General features: G+C 37.9%; 1 protein-coding gene across 3 annotated transcripts in view; it reads left to right on the top strand.

Annotated features, from left to right (window-relative positions):
* The first annotated feature begins 2,374 nt into the window (after positions 1-2,374).
* The window catches only part of rtkna (rhotekin a), a 62,004-nt gene continuing 48,754 nt past the window's right edge, over positions 2,375-15,624 (top strand). For 2 of the 3 annotated variants that reach the window (XM_026931587.3, XM_053228960.1), the window contains exon 1: positions 2,375-2,638. In XM_026931587.3, the coding sequence (XP_026787388.3) occupies positions 2,528-2,638 (111 nt within the window). In that variant the 5' untranslated portion in view covers positions 2,375-2,527. Of the gene's footprint in view, positions 2,639-4,981; positions 5,139-15,624 lie in introns of those variants that run through there. The other variant, XM_026931591.3, reaches the window with a different exon arrangement.

The raw sequence follows: 15,624 nt of genomic DNA, 5'->3' as shown, positions 1-15,624 counted from the left end.
TGAAAATGCTTTTAAAAGGTTACCAATTTTGAAAATGAAATGTTTATGTGAGATGCTAATGTGTGATCAGTGAAGATTCAGTATATGAATGATTTCATTAAATGTAATATATTCTTTTATATATGAGTGAAAATGTAACACCAAAAGTAAAACGAAAAGTATAAGCCTGGCTGATACACTCGAATAGGCAACAAGCCACATTCTGACTGTAATGTAGAGTCTGTCAGTGAATCTGTCAGACTAAGGACAAGGTACTTAAATGTAGTAGGTCTATTTTAAGGATTTAATGCGAGTTAAACTGCTTTCACTATTATGTAAATAACAATATGTCATGGTGATGCTGTTTCATTCATAGTTTGAACACTAATCCATTTAAATGAAGAAATTCTTTTTACAGCAGGTACTGTTAAAACACTACCACACACTGGGTTGATGGACAACCGGGTCTAAGAAAAGAGGCGTTCCAGTTTTGGGGCCAACTCAATGATAGGGTTGAAGCTTGAGGTCTCTGGCCTCCTCCATAATCCCTGCTGCTTTCACTTCTGACGAATGGTTCTTAACCTTGATCATAATAGACCTGTACAAGCTGTAAATAGCTACTCAGGCCAAGAAACACTTTGACTTAAGGAACAGAAAGCAGTTGTATGGATGTTACAGTAATGAAGGGTCCCCCACCTCCTCTTATAAGCATATAGATATAATCAGATAATAGCCCAATAACAGTAAGGTTATGCATTTCACTGAGGTTAGGGTTGAAAAAGGTTTTGAGGTTTTCACTGAGGTTTGAGGAAAGGTTATTTGTTTCAGGGGCACTGATATGAATGATTAGGTGCAGGGGTTTTTGAACACCCTAACCCTCATATTCAATTCGCTGTTAGCAGTGGATGTACTATTCACAGGTAATATTGACTTTGGGCAGCTGATACAAAATATATACAGGATATATTTGAAATTAAACACAAACCCACTTCTCATGGCTGGTGATGCTCCTACTTGCAGGAGTGTAATCAGATAGGACTGAAAATATGACATATAGGCAATGTAACAGAGTGAATAGACTGATTAGTTTTATTTATGCCATAGGACCTGTGAAATATAAACATGAATGGTGGTACACATGCACCAGAAGTAAATTTGTCCTTTTTCATGTTCAATAGAGAAAATAGCCAGCTACATGAAGTAGAGAGATCACTGATCTGATACCCAGCATTGCTATTGGGCCAATATACCTGAAAAAAAATGGTGAATTGGATGAAGAATGAATTTGACCCAATCCTGTAACATGAAAAGAATGGAATTGGGTCTGGAAAAGTTCAAAAAAAAAAAAAAAAAACTGTAAATGTTTACATATGAAGGGACTTTGTTAGGATTGATTTTTTATTATATTTTTACTTTATACTTCATTATATTTGTAAGCAGTGTAAGTGATTTTAATGTGGAAACTGTGGTTGTGTTTTAGCTGTGTATTTTTTCCCGTATTTTCTTAAGTGCTTCAAGTTAAAAAAAAAAATTAAACTTAAAGCAGGTTTTAAAAGAAAAAAAAAAATCAGCTGGGGAGCATGGTGGCTTAGTGTTTTGCACATGTGCCTCACACCTCTGGGGTTGGGGGACGAATCCCACCTCTGCCCTGTGTGTGTGTGGAGTTTGCATGTTCTCTGCGTGCTTCAGGGGTTTCCTCTGTGTACTCCGGTTTCCTCCTCCAGTCCAAAGACGTGTTGTAGGCTGACAGGCATTTCCACATCGCCTGTAGTGTGTGATTGTGCCCTGTGATGGGTTGCTGCCCCGTCCACAGTGTCACCTGGGATCGGCTCTAGGCTCCACATGACCCTGTAGGATAAGTGGAACAGAAAATGGATGGAAATGTCAGATGGGTCTTGGTATCAGCTGATACTTTAAGGTATCAATATTGGAAAAGAAAAAGTGGTATCATGCCATGTCTAACTATAAGTAAAAAAATAACAAAAGGTTATTTTTATCCCAACAAAACACAGAGTTAATGTCACTGCAGGGTTGAGAATAATCCAACAACCAAAAATATTAAACCAGTAGTGATCAGGATATGACACTGACACTAGAAGGCCTAGAGTATGATTAACACAAACTGTACAGAAAAAAAGAAAGAAAAAGATGAGCTGTAGAGTCTGACTGTACACCTACAAAGTGGACCAGCAAAGTAGGTGTGCCAAAGTGGAGCCACACACCAGTCAAGCTGCGTTATAATAGGTGTCCACCAGGGGTCGCGCTTCAATAACCGCTAAATGTAGGGCGCATGTAGGGCGCAGACTGCGGCTCGTGTCTGAGCTCACTTCACTGAAGTAGGGATTCTCTTCTCGTCTCATCCCACCGCGCGCGCGCCTGAGACCAAGCGCTATTCTCTCACCGGCGCTTTGAGATTCACTGTTTGGAAAGAGAGAGTACTTCCGTCCGTACTTCCAACTGCTACTTTTCTTCTGAAATTCAGTGGCAAACAAAACGCTGTATTCACAAGAGACGCTGTGGAAGGTTTTTGTTTTTTTAAACCTTCACAATGTTTTGCCGAAACCAGTCCTCCAGAGCCACCGTCGCCCGCGGCTCGGCTCTGGAGATGGAGCTGCGCAGAGGGAAGTTCAGGCAGAGTGTTTTCATGGACACACCACAGGTAGGCTTCCTCACACCCTCTTCCTCACACCCTCTGCTGATAGGTTCCCTCACTTCTAATCCTCAGCTAACACATCTATCACTGTCATGCGACACTTATTCAGTTATATCACGGAAAAAACGTTACACTTCTTATTTATTACTGTATTATTCTGACTATGTTGTTTAGTTTAGTACAGTAGTAGGCTGTGTGCTCTGTGCTCTGTTTACAACTGCACAACATTAGCATAGTCTTCCATACTAGCTCAGTAGAAAAGTGGTTGGTTATTTTGTTACACTTTATATATTATATTATATTATATTATATTATATTATATTATATTAGAGCTAAATTGTAAAGGATAATTAAACAGCCCAAATTAACTTTGGAAAACTGAATCCTGTTGCTTTGGTTACAGGGGAAGCGCATACTAGCGTACTAAATAGTATAAACGCAAGTATGTATTAACAGTGACGCGAAGCCTTATGGCCTACTATCTAGTACGCTAGTATGCGAAGTATGAAGACTGACTGGTTTGACATGGCCTACTATCTAGTACGCTAGTATGCGAAGTATGAAGACTAACCGTTTTGGCATGGCCTACTATCTAGTACGCTAGTATGCGAAGTATGAAGACTAACTGTTTTGGCATGGCCTACTATCTAGTACGCTAGTATGTGAAGTATGAGTCAAGTGTTATAAGTTTCCCATACCATAACATGCCATTTAAACAAACTTTTAATGCATGCAGTATATTTTCTTGTATATAATTTATAATTTGAGATGCTGGTTTTATTTGTTATATCAGGATATAACTACACTTGAAAGCAAACCTTGTGTAACCTCTAATTATTTTTAACCAGCCGGCTTTAGGGAAAGATGGAAAGTTTCTTGGACAATAGTAGGTTTCTCTTTCCAGCATGTTGTGGTGTGGGTTTCAGACTAGTTTAGCATAATATTGTGGCTATCATATTATTGTGCAGCAGGTTTTACGTCTAACTACGACAAATCTGCAGTAAATCCTCTTCCACTGTCATAAATAATAGTTTTGAGGTTTATTTTGCAGATTAAAGGCCGTGGAGCGATCAGTCCTGCTCAGATTGTAAAAATCTGATAGGTTTAGTTGTTATCTCACAGCTGTGACATTGAACCCGAGTGCCCATTTACAGTCTCGCCTCTCTTTCAAGTTCTCATTCAATATTCATGTGTGTTCATTCACACCATTTACCTTGCTAACAATATCCCACTGTTATCCAGTAGAGATTATACCCTATCGGCATTTCAAGATAACTTTTTTGACGTCATGATATATTTCCATACCCTTTGGATATCTCAGATGGGATAAAGCTCGCTGGACCTTTCAAAAGGATCTTTTTACCATGTGTTAGCAAAGCAGAGCTCTGACTCCATACACTGGCTGACCTAATTGAACTTTTACAATGCCTGGGTTTGTGTACCAGGCTCAGATTGCCATGAGAAAGCTAGGTAAGAGCTGAGTGAAAAAGTCTTGCAGCCTGGAAGAAGATAATGGAACTGCTGGCTAATCATCAATGATCTTGTCTTGGTGAAAGTGTCTGTCGACTTCCTGCAAGCTTTAAATGTTCATGAAGCGTATAGAATGGTCTTGAACAACTGTAATGGCTTCTGGTTAAATCCTTACTCATGCTGATTAATAACAAACACACCTGCATACATAGACATGAAGACAAGTACAACAGAGTTCAAATAAAGAAGTAACAAAGGTGTAAAAGTCACTTGATGACTGCAGACCTGGCGAAAATGTCCCTAGTCTGCTGATTTATAAGTATTTTTAAAAAATCAGTATGTATCTTTCAGCATGATATCTAGTGTTAGTATTAGTTGTAATGTCAGCACACCAGTGTTCCTATACCTGAGAGAGAGAGGAGACGTGATTAAGCAGCTGCTCACAAGTTTTGAAATTGAAGTTACACTACACATATTCATCAGTCTACCTGCATGTCCAAAAAATAATGATTTAAAATGGTTGAGTCTGCACAGTGCAAAATTACACACCACATTCAAAATCTCAAGTGAAGTCTTACCAAGTCTTACCTTAACTTACAGTTCAACTGATGTAGAATATTTCACCATTGTGTTAGGACCAAAAAGTAGACAAAATCAGTATTTGTTTAAAGAAGATGTTTTAAAGAAGTATTCTTTTATCATTTCTAACTACCTGGATGATTGGACACTTTTCATAGATGGACTGTGTTTTTCCCTCATGACTGATTAACTTTAGTCCTGAGACTATGTGTAAGACGCCGTTTGCCACTGAGTATGATTCAGTAGTAGTTGCAGCCTCAGATGCTCCACACACGGGATATAGAGTGTTGGACGTTGCAGTCTGATTGGCTCCACACATTTGGGAGCAAGGGTCTTGTTTTCGATTCTGTGTGTATGCACTTTGTGCTCCAGTTTCCAACATCACAACGGGGCGAAAAAGATTCACAGAATCTAATCTTTAAAATGTTTTAAAGGGTTCTGTTTGAAGCAGTTAGTGGTGAGTAAACAAAATAATCTTGCTCGTTTGCTAATGGGCTGCACGAAAAGGTTTGTGTTTGGTCTGCCATGTCAGTCACATTGCCTCTTCCTATCAACTTAGATGGTTCTGGGCCACATTTATTGATGAAATGGACTGTAGTTAGAGGTCTGGCTTGCAACTCATTTGACAAGTGACTTTATCATGAAATAAAACTGATAAATAAATAAAACAGCCAATTAACTAATACCTGTATCACCAGATGATTACATATATGTATTGCCAGTAAAGTTTATATCTATATGTTTTGTTTTAAAGATGAACGGTAATATTTTTCTTTTCTTTTTTTCTTTAAAAGCTATTGCTTGCCTTTATATTCCCAATCGCAGCCTATGTGAAGTCATTTGCTTATGTTTTGCTTTTCAGAAAAGCTCTTCATGTACAACACATGCCAGAATTTTCCCTCTAATAACTTTTGCCTTGTCATACTATAGTGCTGCAGGAATGTTTTCCAAAACATTGTAACTGTTCACTTTTACTCGCTCATGTTTGTCTTAGCCAAAGATTTTAGTCATTTCAGATATGTTGCTTTTGGACTTGTTAATTTATATGTATCTTTTCCTAAAGATTTAAATGTAATGCTATCTTATTTATACCACAGCGATACACAGGTATCTGATACGATGTTGTTTCTATAGTAACAACTTACACAGAGACTTGTATGACGGACGCGCCACATAAACGGAGTGTGTAATTGTTGATATTTCTGTGAGAAGACTTATATTTAGCTATTTTATTTTTGGAAGGAGTCTCCAGTGTCAGCCCTTTGTAACAGTCAGAACTTTGTAACTTTGTTTTCCGACATGGGGAAGATTAAGGATAGAGGTCTTCGTGTTTTCTGGTTTCTTGGAAACAAGCTGCATTTTTTTTTTTTGTTTGTTTTATTACCTTAAAGAGACAGGCTGGCAAGGGAAAGTCTATTTATAGCTGTTATAAAGTAAGTGATAACAGGAGCTAGCTTGTTTCGTGGATGTTCTGCAACATGAAATGTAACCGTAAATGTTGGGAAACTGCTGCGGTATATGAGGAATAAAAGGCTTCAGGACATGCTGATATTGGAAAGTAGTCATCTTTCATCTTATCATTGATGATTTTCATATAAAAGCACACCCCTGTTATGTTTTATTCCTTACTTACTTGCTTCAGAGTTATTCTCATATCCATGTGCATTTTCAGGTTCCTCTGTCAAACTGTATTAATAGCTTACTTGCCATCCGCTCTCTGCAGGTGTCTGTCAAATCAGCATGCTGAATTCTTTCCCATTTTCCCGTGTGTGTGTGTGTGTGTGTGTGTGTGTGTGTGTGTGTGTGTGTGTGTGTGTGTGGGTGTGTTTCTGTGTTTCAACTGTGTTTCAACTTTGTGTCAAGATTATCTTAACATTATGCATATTCTGTTGGCCTACTTGATAATAAAATGCTAATCCTGAAATCCTTCAGGTTGAACATGTTCATAACGCTGTGTTGTGATAGCGAGATAGTAAGAAAGGACATACCAAGTTAAGCTATTTTTATTTTGTAAATGTTAGGGGGTTTATTTTCGCTTGAGTAAGCGGTCCACCAAACTATGCTGGCTGCCTGCTAAAGGACTTTTCTGGATCCGTCTGAAGGAAGTGGTTGGACATGACGGAGGCTACCGAGCACCAGACACACCCATCTGGCCACACACTCCCACACCTCCTGCTCCTTTTTCTACAATCCACCCAATATGGACACATACTGTACATAGATATAAAGTGAGCATTGTGTGTCTGATCAGTCGAGTATTACAGTATTGATGACTGCCAGTAAATTGTCCTTTGAAACATTATACTCTGGAAGACACACACACACACACACACACACACACACATACACATACAAATTTCCCTGGAAGCCGTTATGGAAGTCTGTGAATTTGTATTGTTTGCAAGTGCACACACAGTCACTACGGACTGTTTACTGGGGCGTTCTCTCCATTGATGGGTTCTGCAGTGAATTTCTTTTAAGCACTTTCCCACATTTCCTTCAGCTTCTTCCTGGATATTTTGTGTTGGTCCACTGCGAAGGCGTGTGTCTTCTGTGGTTTTCACGTCAGGATTAAGCCATATGGAAATGTTTAACAAGGGATATAAAATCGCTCAAGTTTTCGTAAGCAGCTATTTTCATGCATACTGCCTTAATGACTTCCATGAACCGAGTGCTAATCCTCAACAGTGCATTGTCTCAAATATTATCACTTCACTTCGCATTTTCTCAAATGACAACAACTGCCATTTCCACTCTTTCTGAAATGACACCAACTGCCCATATCCACAGGGAAGTTGCAGGTAACATGAGCCCTGAATGAGCTTTTTGATGGTGAAGAATGCAAAAATGTCCATTTTGGCCTCTCAGAACAACCTTGAGGAGCTGCACAACAATGAGGAATCACTCAACACCAGGGCCTAAACAGGAGAGCATGTTTTATGATTGGAGTGCATACTTTGGGATTTCAACAGAAGGAACCACAAGTCCCTGGCAGAATGTCCCTGCATGTGAAAACCACACTGGAGGCTAATCGTCTACCCGCTGAGGCCACAGGAGCCCTGCTCTTTTTAGAGCTGTCTTTAGTATGCAGGGGATTGCTCTGCCGTGGAGCAGCTGGTTAGCAAAGAGGTGTATTGGGTTTTGTTTGCAGAGCGAGAAAGGGTGTTAACATGTCAGCAAAAGCTAAGGGTCCAAGACAAATCTTGGAAAGCTAATAATAAGAACAGCATCCTGCAATTGTATAGCGAACATAAATGCTCCGTTAAAGAATGAAGAAGGAATTTCTACACCACGGTTAGTCCGGCCACAGGCGTGAGGTCCGAATGATGTTGATCAGATAAAATATTTTTGTCAGAAAAACCTTTCAGCTTTGAGAAGTGCATACCAAATAAAATTCTACCCATTTTCCAGTAGAGGTTCCTGTATGCTTTATTAAATGTACATTTTTCATAGTTTTACCAGTTGATTGGATCAGTATAGCCCATCACATAGCTGATTCATTTTTTTTACCTATATATTTTACTTCTGTATAGTAAGATAATGATAGCCACCTACAGCAAGTCTTGAAGGCAACCGTTTTGGTTATTGGATAAAAAAATTGCTTGGTGTGGTGCAAAAAAAGCCATTAGACAACAGAAAAAGGCACAGAATCTACACTTTAACCCTCATTTGGAACGCTGGATTGCATATGAGGTATGCACTGGAACGAAAAAGTTGCACAAGTGACTGGGACAGAAAAAAGGCCACGTTCATTGACATGGTGCTGCGTAACATGTTTACAGTATTCAATCATTCATACTGGTTAGCGTCACTGTGGCTTAAAATGACTAATTTGTTTATATTTTGGGAAACAGAACCAAGTGCATCCATTAGAATATAATGCAAGCAGGTACAAACAAAAATAAAGTATTGGTCAGAATTTCATCAGGAGAGGGTGTGAGATTTAAAAAACAGCCCTGTATTGGAGGCTATAGGCTGTAAGAATTTATGACTCAATAACACTTGCCTATTTTATGTTTGAGGGTGATCTGAGATTTTCAGCAAAGAATGCACAAAAACTAACACATTGCCAATTTTTACATACAAAACACATTTTATAAAGTTTAACTAGCTTGACAAGTTTTTTTTAAAACTCAGACTGTTCTACTGGATGATAAAGGATTGTGTGTTCTGTTACATGTACATGTCGCAGCACTGGAAATGAATCCAGTGTTAGTTAGCCATTCATGATGACGGCACAAATGCTATTTGGCTTGACCTTGCGTTTCCCTAGAACACAAGGACAGCAGGACGTGAAGCATGATCTTATCTTATCTGAACAGTGCACAGATGTTATGTTGGATACTGCCTGGTGGAGCTGAGGTTCTTGAGATTTTACTGTGACAGCCTGGTGATGTTTTTCATGGGAAAGTCATCAGAGAAGCTAGTCTCAAGTGTTTTCATGCCAAAGCCCAAAAGTAAACTGCCAGCTTGAGTGGGTATTTTTTTTAGGAGAGGAAGCACATTCTTCTGTTAAAATGACTGGATTGATTTATGGGTAGGTTCCTTCAGTCACAAATAGACAGCACAAATACAGGGGATGGTCTACTAAATCTGAGCAGATGCCACAACTTCCCACTTCCCCTTTTCTGTAACAAACACGACACGTTATCATACCTGCGAACATTGTTCAAAGTGTCACATCAAACTAATGCAAATGTGGTGACTAGCTCAGCTCTGCAGCTCCTAATGTGTTATAATGCAACCCTTAAAACACACATACTCAAAAATGTAAGGCTCAGTACACTACCCTGGTTTCAAAAAACGTGCTGAGTAACATCATATTCGCTCCATGCTTAAAGGCATGGCTTCATCTACTAGATTCAGTGACATTCTTAAATTCTTAATCTTACTCTTATGAAAAGGCTTTAAGTTCGTATTATGAGGAACATAACAATTTGGACACAGAGGATGTAAACATCCTCTTTTTAAAAGATAGGAAAAACATCTGGTCTTTTTCCAGTGGTCAGCTGTCCAGTTTTGTTGAGCCTGTGCTCACTGTAGCCTCAGATTCCTGTTCTGGGCCGACAGTGGAAGTAGAACCCAACATGGTCTTTTGCTGTTGTAGCTCATCTGCCTAACATTGTGCATTCTGTGATGCTTTTCTGCTCACAACGGTTGTAAAGAGTAGTCATTTGAGTTACCGTAACCTTATTGTCAGCTGGGCATTCTCCTCTGGCCGTTCTTCTCTGACTCTCTCATCGCCAAGGCATGAGATCACGTTTTCCCCAGTCTGATGTTTGATGTGACCATTAACTAAAGCTCTTGACTTGTATCTGCATGATGTTATGCATTGTGCTGCTGCCACATGATTGGCTGATTGGATAATTGCATGAATAAGCAGATGTACAGGTGTTCCTATTTATCCCATTTAGTAAATTATACATTAGAAATATAGTGATAAAGTTGACAAACACTGGAGTATTGCTTTAAGTGAATACCTTCACCATAACTCATGGTACAAGCTACTAAGCTCCAGTGAACAGGGTTGTGTGCTTTATCCCACTGCTCCTTCATCATTAGTCATGTTAATCTTTGTGGGTAAAGTGTTATTTAAGAGATTCTGGAAACAGCCATTGCTTGCATGCCATTGCCTGAAGCAGGAAGTGATTCATGTGCTATGTGTTCCTTCCATAAAGGGACATGCTTAATCTTGTGTCCCGATCTAACGTAAGTGCTTTTATGGTCTACTACACAATGCTGGACTTGCTGTTGGTTTGTTGCTGTTGTGGGTCCAGGCTGTTTAGTGAAGTGATATTGATTGGACTTGCTTTAAGAGAGCACAATAGTTTGGACTTAGAAGATGTTAAAAGAAAAATCAGCAGGTAGAACGAGGAAATTGGACTCACTGGTTTAGATATGGAAACTGATATAGATAACCAGTTAAACATTCTACAAGTGATGGTTATATGATGTCCCTGGAAAAACCTCCCTTTTGTTCTCATTTAACACAATCCACACATTCTCTTCAGTTGCTATCGCTCTCCAGGGTGTCATTCAACCAGACTTACTTTCTGACAAAAGCATGCTGTTGTTAACACACTAACGTAGTCATCTTTGACAGAGGGATTGTCCACCGCTGCCATGCACTGATACTCTGCATCATTGCTGGACTATGTCCAAACCGTTACATGTCTTGGCTTCATGATGGCGGAGTCACTATTCAAAAACATCAATGTTTCCAATTGTTAATGTCCATAAACTATTAAAACATCTCCTAAATCAGCTGTATAACCTGTCTAAAACCTATGTGTGACCTTTGGCCTTTGCTATTTCTTAAGCAATATCTTACATTGACTTTGAATGCTAAAAATGGCAATGACTCAAATCCTCATGTGTCAGATGTTTATGTATGTTCCGAAGAAACCGTATTTGTATCTTTCCTAGTGAGAAAATGCAATGCTACTTTTATGGCTGTTTGTTTTTTGGCCAGCCTGGTTACTCAGCCTCGTGCAGCTTGCTGAATTTGACTTGGATCAATATTTGGTTGACCCTGAATAATGAGAAATTGGGAGCTACTATTTATTCTGTGCTGCTGACTCCAGGTTTGTCAGTAGAGTCTAAGCCACAGGGGGTAGATTTGTGTCACAGTCTGAAGAATGTCTGCTATTTGTTGACTTGATCTGCTAATGTTTATTGTCTTCACCCCCTACAGTCGTCTGTTATAATCACTGATTAAACGGAATGCCTAATTAGTCACAAACACTTCGTGTGTGTCTGGAAAGATTCATCTAACTTAAAGTACCCCTGAACATAAAATGATGCAAGAGAATATGATGCAAGTCATGTCTCTGATACTGAACTCTGACAAAGGCAAGCTAGTTTAATAGCCATTACCTAGCTGGGTATCTGACTTAATTAATGTTAGTGATGAAAAATATACAAAAATCCCTCTTCTGTCTATGTGTGACAGATGTAAGTTGTTTTTTTCTCAGTTAGATGGCTATCTACAAAATGAAAAGAAAAAAAACAGCATGAAGTGTCTTAGTAAGGGGTTGGGCCACCGCAAGCCAGCTTCAGTATGCAATGGCATAGATTGTAATGACATCAGAAGTTTCTGGAAGTGTACTGGATGGATGAACACCATTCTTCTAAAAGATATCTCCTCAATACCTAGTATTTTGATGATGGTGATGGAGAGCACTGTTCATCTGTAATTTTCCATAGGTGTTCCATTAGGCTGAGACCTGGTGAAGGCCATATTATATTATTTACATCATTTTGAGCCTCATCAGGTGGAAGAACTTTGTATTCATTTTCAGTGACTCTTCTCTCTAAGAAAACGAGTGGATCCACCAGCAAAATGTCTCTACAGCATAAGAGAGCTTCTTTGTTTTTCCTTTCATTTGTTGCTTATCTGTATTTAGTGTGGCAGGAGGACTTCCAGAAGTTATATTCATGCATGTTAGAGCTGTTGAGAGATACTTCTAGGCTGTAAGAGACAGTTTAGCATTCTATATAGATTATTATTTCTAGACAAACCACTGGAATGTGAGTTCAGACCTCAGCCTTACCAGAGATTTGATGTTGGGTTCCTTGAGCAAGAAATGTATTCACTTATCTCAGCTTAGAGTCAGTCCTACACAATACCTCTTTCTCTTGACCCTGTTACTTTTACTATTGATTGGCTTTACATGTTGGGTAATGAGTTAATACTAGAAATCTGACACGTTCTTACTTGTTTGGTATTCTGCTTAAGAGTCTGTTATTAAAAAAAAAAAAAAAAAAGAACACATACCTTGATATCTAATCCATTTTTAAATGAAGACTCATCACTGACATCATTAATAGTCTTGACCTGTGTCTTGGAAAATCTTAATAAGTAAACAATATTATTATTCACTATTTATTTGATCAAATATAGAACCTACTGACAGATGGACAGGACTTTAACAGAAAGGTCTGTGTGTTTTTAGAGCAGCTTGAATTGAATGGGCTCCTTGATCTTTCTTAGAGCAGCGTATAGCCTCTGGGCTTTGAGCCAGCGTCATTACATCACCTTGCACAATCTCTCTCTCTCTCTCTCTCTCTCTCTCTCTCTTTCTCTCTCTTTCCTACAAAGAGTTTGTTCATTAGTTCTCATCTTTATTTCCTAGACAATTCCCTGATGTAGTCCATTCAGTTGAGGATTACTGTAATACCTTTCCTCCTCAGTGAACCTCTATAGTAAAGGTTTTCAAAATGGTGTTTGTGAAGCATTATATTTTATAATACTGTATTCATTATTGAGTGCTTGAGGGCTTATTATCCCATTTGACTGGTCACTTGAATTGAATGGGTTTAATCCTAGCCTAATCCTAATAACTCAAATACAAATAAGCTTATAAATATTGTCAGTGTGTTCTGTTAGTGGAAGGATCTGGACTAAAAAAAACACTATGGCACCAATACAAATATTCTTGTATACATATTTGAATAGTAAATATGTACAAATATTTATAGTAGGATTATGTTAATGAATCTGTGCTCAAGGGGTTTGTGGAGTTTATTTGGCTGCAAAAAGTTTGTGAACAGGTTTCGATGATGTTAAAGGAAGAATTTGTCCAAAAATAAAAATGACACAATATCAAACATTAGCTAACTGACTGCATTTGAGGTAAATTATTCCTGGCCAAACATATGATGGTGTCAGAGTGAGGCAGTAATGACTGTTCTGACCTGACTCATGGATTCCTCACATGTGTCTGGTCTGGTGATTTTTATCCAACTGTACTGTTGCACCTGGCCTCCTCCGGGTCACGCTGAAAGTGCTCTAATTTCATTGGATCGGAAAAACAGTGATGTCATACTCCGCTGCCGCTTGCCTAATGTAGACAGGTGTTGACTTTGTGAAATCACAGTCCGTTCCTGTCTGTGCATGAATGCCTTTATGAAAGAGGGTCAAAGACCTTATTAATGATTCATTCTGTTGAGACTCTAGCTGTATACATTGCCCTTGTGTTACACTTGTCATAGTGTTTAGAGCCCTCTTGTACTCAAATGATGCATTTTATCACACTGTATATCATTCTGTGGATGGTAATTAACCTTACTAATATTTTAAAATAATTCTAATGGCGAACAAACACAAATGTTTGAATAATACTATGATGTTATCTGTTTTCTTTCTGTTTAGTTAGAAATTAGTTCTACTCCTATCACAATGGATTTGTCTCTTCTTCATAAAGCAGTGAATAGTGTATACAGTTGTCTACCACATCACTGTTGAATTCTCGATTCTGATTGGCCAGAGCGTGTTGATTAATTTTCTCAAACAGAAGCTCTAACAGAAGTTCCAACTGTAATACAAATCCAATTTTATAATATTACACTCGTTCTAATAAGTTATCGTTATTCACATGAATTTGTATGGTGGTCTCTCCACATAATCTAAAACTAATAATAAACAAAAAAGATGTTATTTAACAAGTTGTTAAGAATCGTTAAATAAATACCACGCATCACCATATTAACATTTAACATTTATAGAAGGACTCTCCAGTGTCAGCACTGTGTACTAGTCAGAGATAAAGCTGTTCCTTTAAATGTTCCACCACAGGAAAGTCTAAAGACAGGACTTTGTGTTTAATTGGTTTCTCAGTAACTCGAGCAGCTGTGATTTTTTTTTTTGTTATTATTATTAACTTTAAGAGAGAGAAATAAGGAGATGGCTTACAGGAGCTATAAACAGTCAGACTCTGACCAGTCTCTCTTTATTTCTAAGTGATAACAGCAACTAACTTGTTTTGCAGATGTTCTACAATAATAAATATAACTATAAAATGGTTAAAATAGTTCTGGCTATTGTTAATAAATTTAAAAAATGTCAGAAAATTGGTGTTGTATAATTCAGGAAAAAAATCACTTTAGGATGAGATGATTAATTTCAAGGGTGGTATCACATTACATGATTTAATTTCCTATAACTTGCCTGGTCATGTTTAATTCCTTATGTATTACTAGCAGCCTTTCAATTCTTTTATTTATGAGTAGCTGACACTTGAGTGTTTCTTTGCATGCTTGTTGTGTGTGTTGCGTTCTTCCAGCTGTTTTATACCCCTATACAGGAAAGGAAACATGACTAAAGCAGAGCCATTAAAACACTGGCACCCAGTGATTTACTTCACTCTTAATGTGGTTAGTAGTGGATTTGATTTTTGTGTGTATGCAAGAAAGGGCATCTTATTCTATTCAAAGGGAACACAGACCGGATTAAAATGTCCACATGGGGGAGATATTGCACAGTCTAATGGTGTGATCTGTAAATAATCATCTCATCAAGAATTGGGCTTCTCAAAGTTGCAAAGATATAAATGGTTTTGTAGAATTTATTACTGATTCCAAGTGGGAGTGCTTCCAGTGTTATCTTGAGAGTAAAAAAACTGAAGTCCAGTTCTCATACAAATCAAATCACTGGGTGAACTGTGTGTCTGTCTCTGTCTGAGAGTAAGCCTTTATTTTTAGTGTCAGTGTTTCGAGAAACGTGAAACATGCTTTTTCTAAAACAATATGACGTCATGATAGTGTTAGTTCAGGACATTTAGCAAACATTGAAAAGCGAGTCCTTACATTAACTTTGAGTATCTGTGAGTGTGTGTGTGAGTACACACACACACACACACACACACACACACACACACACACACAGTACTTCCAAAGCATTTAAAACACTCTGACATGTATTTGACATGTACCCAAATACATAGATATAGACCATGGACATTTATGCACACACTTATATATATATATATATATATATATATATATATATATATATATATATATATATATATATATATGTATATATATATATATATATGTATATGTATATATATATATATGTATATATATATATATATATATATATATATGTAAGAGTGTACTATTATTTATATATGTATGTGTGTATATATATACATAAAGAG

This window comes from Pangasianodon hypophthalmus, chromosome 24 (genome assembly GCF_027358585.1).
Source record: "Pangasianodon hypophthalmus isolate fPanHyp1 chromosome 24, fPanHyp1.pri, whole genome shotgun sequence".
In the NCBI taxonomy this organism is placed as follows: Eukaryota; Metazoa; Chordata; class Actinopteri; order Siluriformes; family Pangasiidae; genus Pangasianodon; species Pangasianodon hypophthalmus.
Note: the sequence above shows the minus strand (reverse complement) of the source record. Positions and strands in the feature narration are given on the sequence as shown.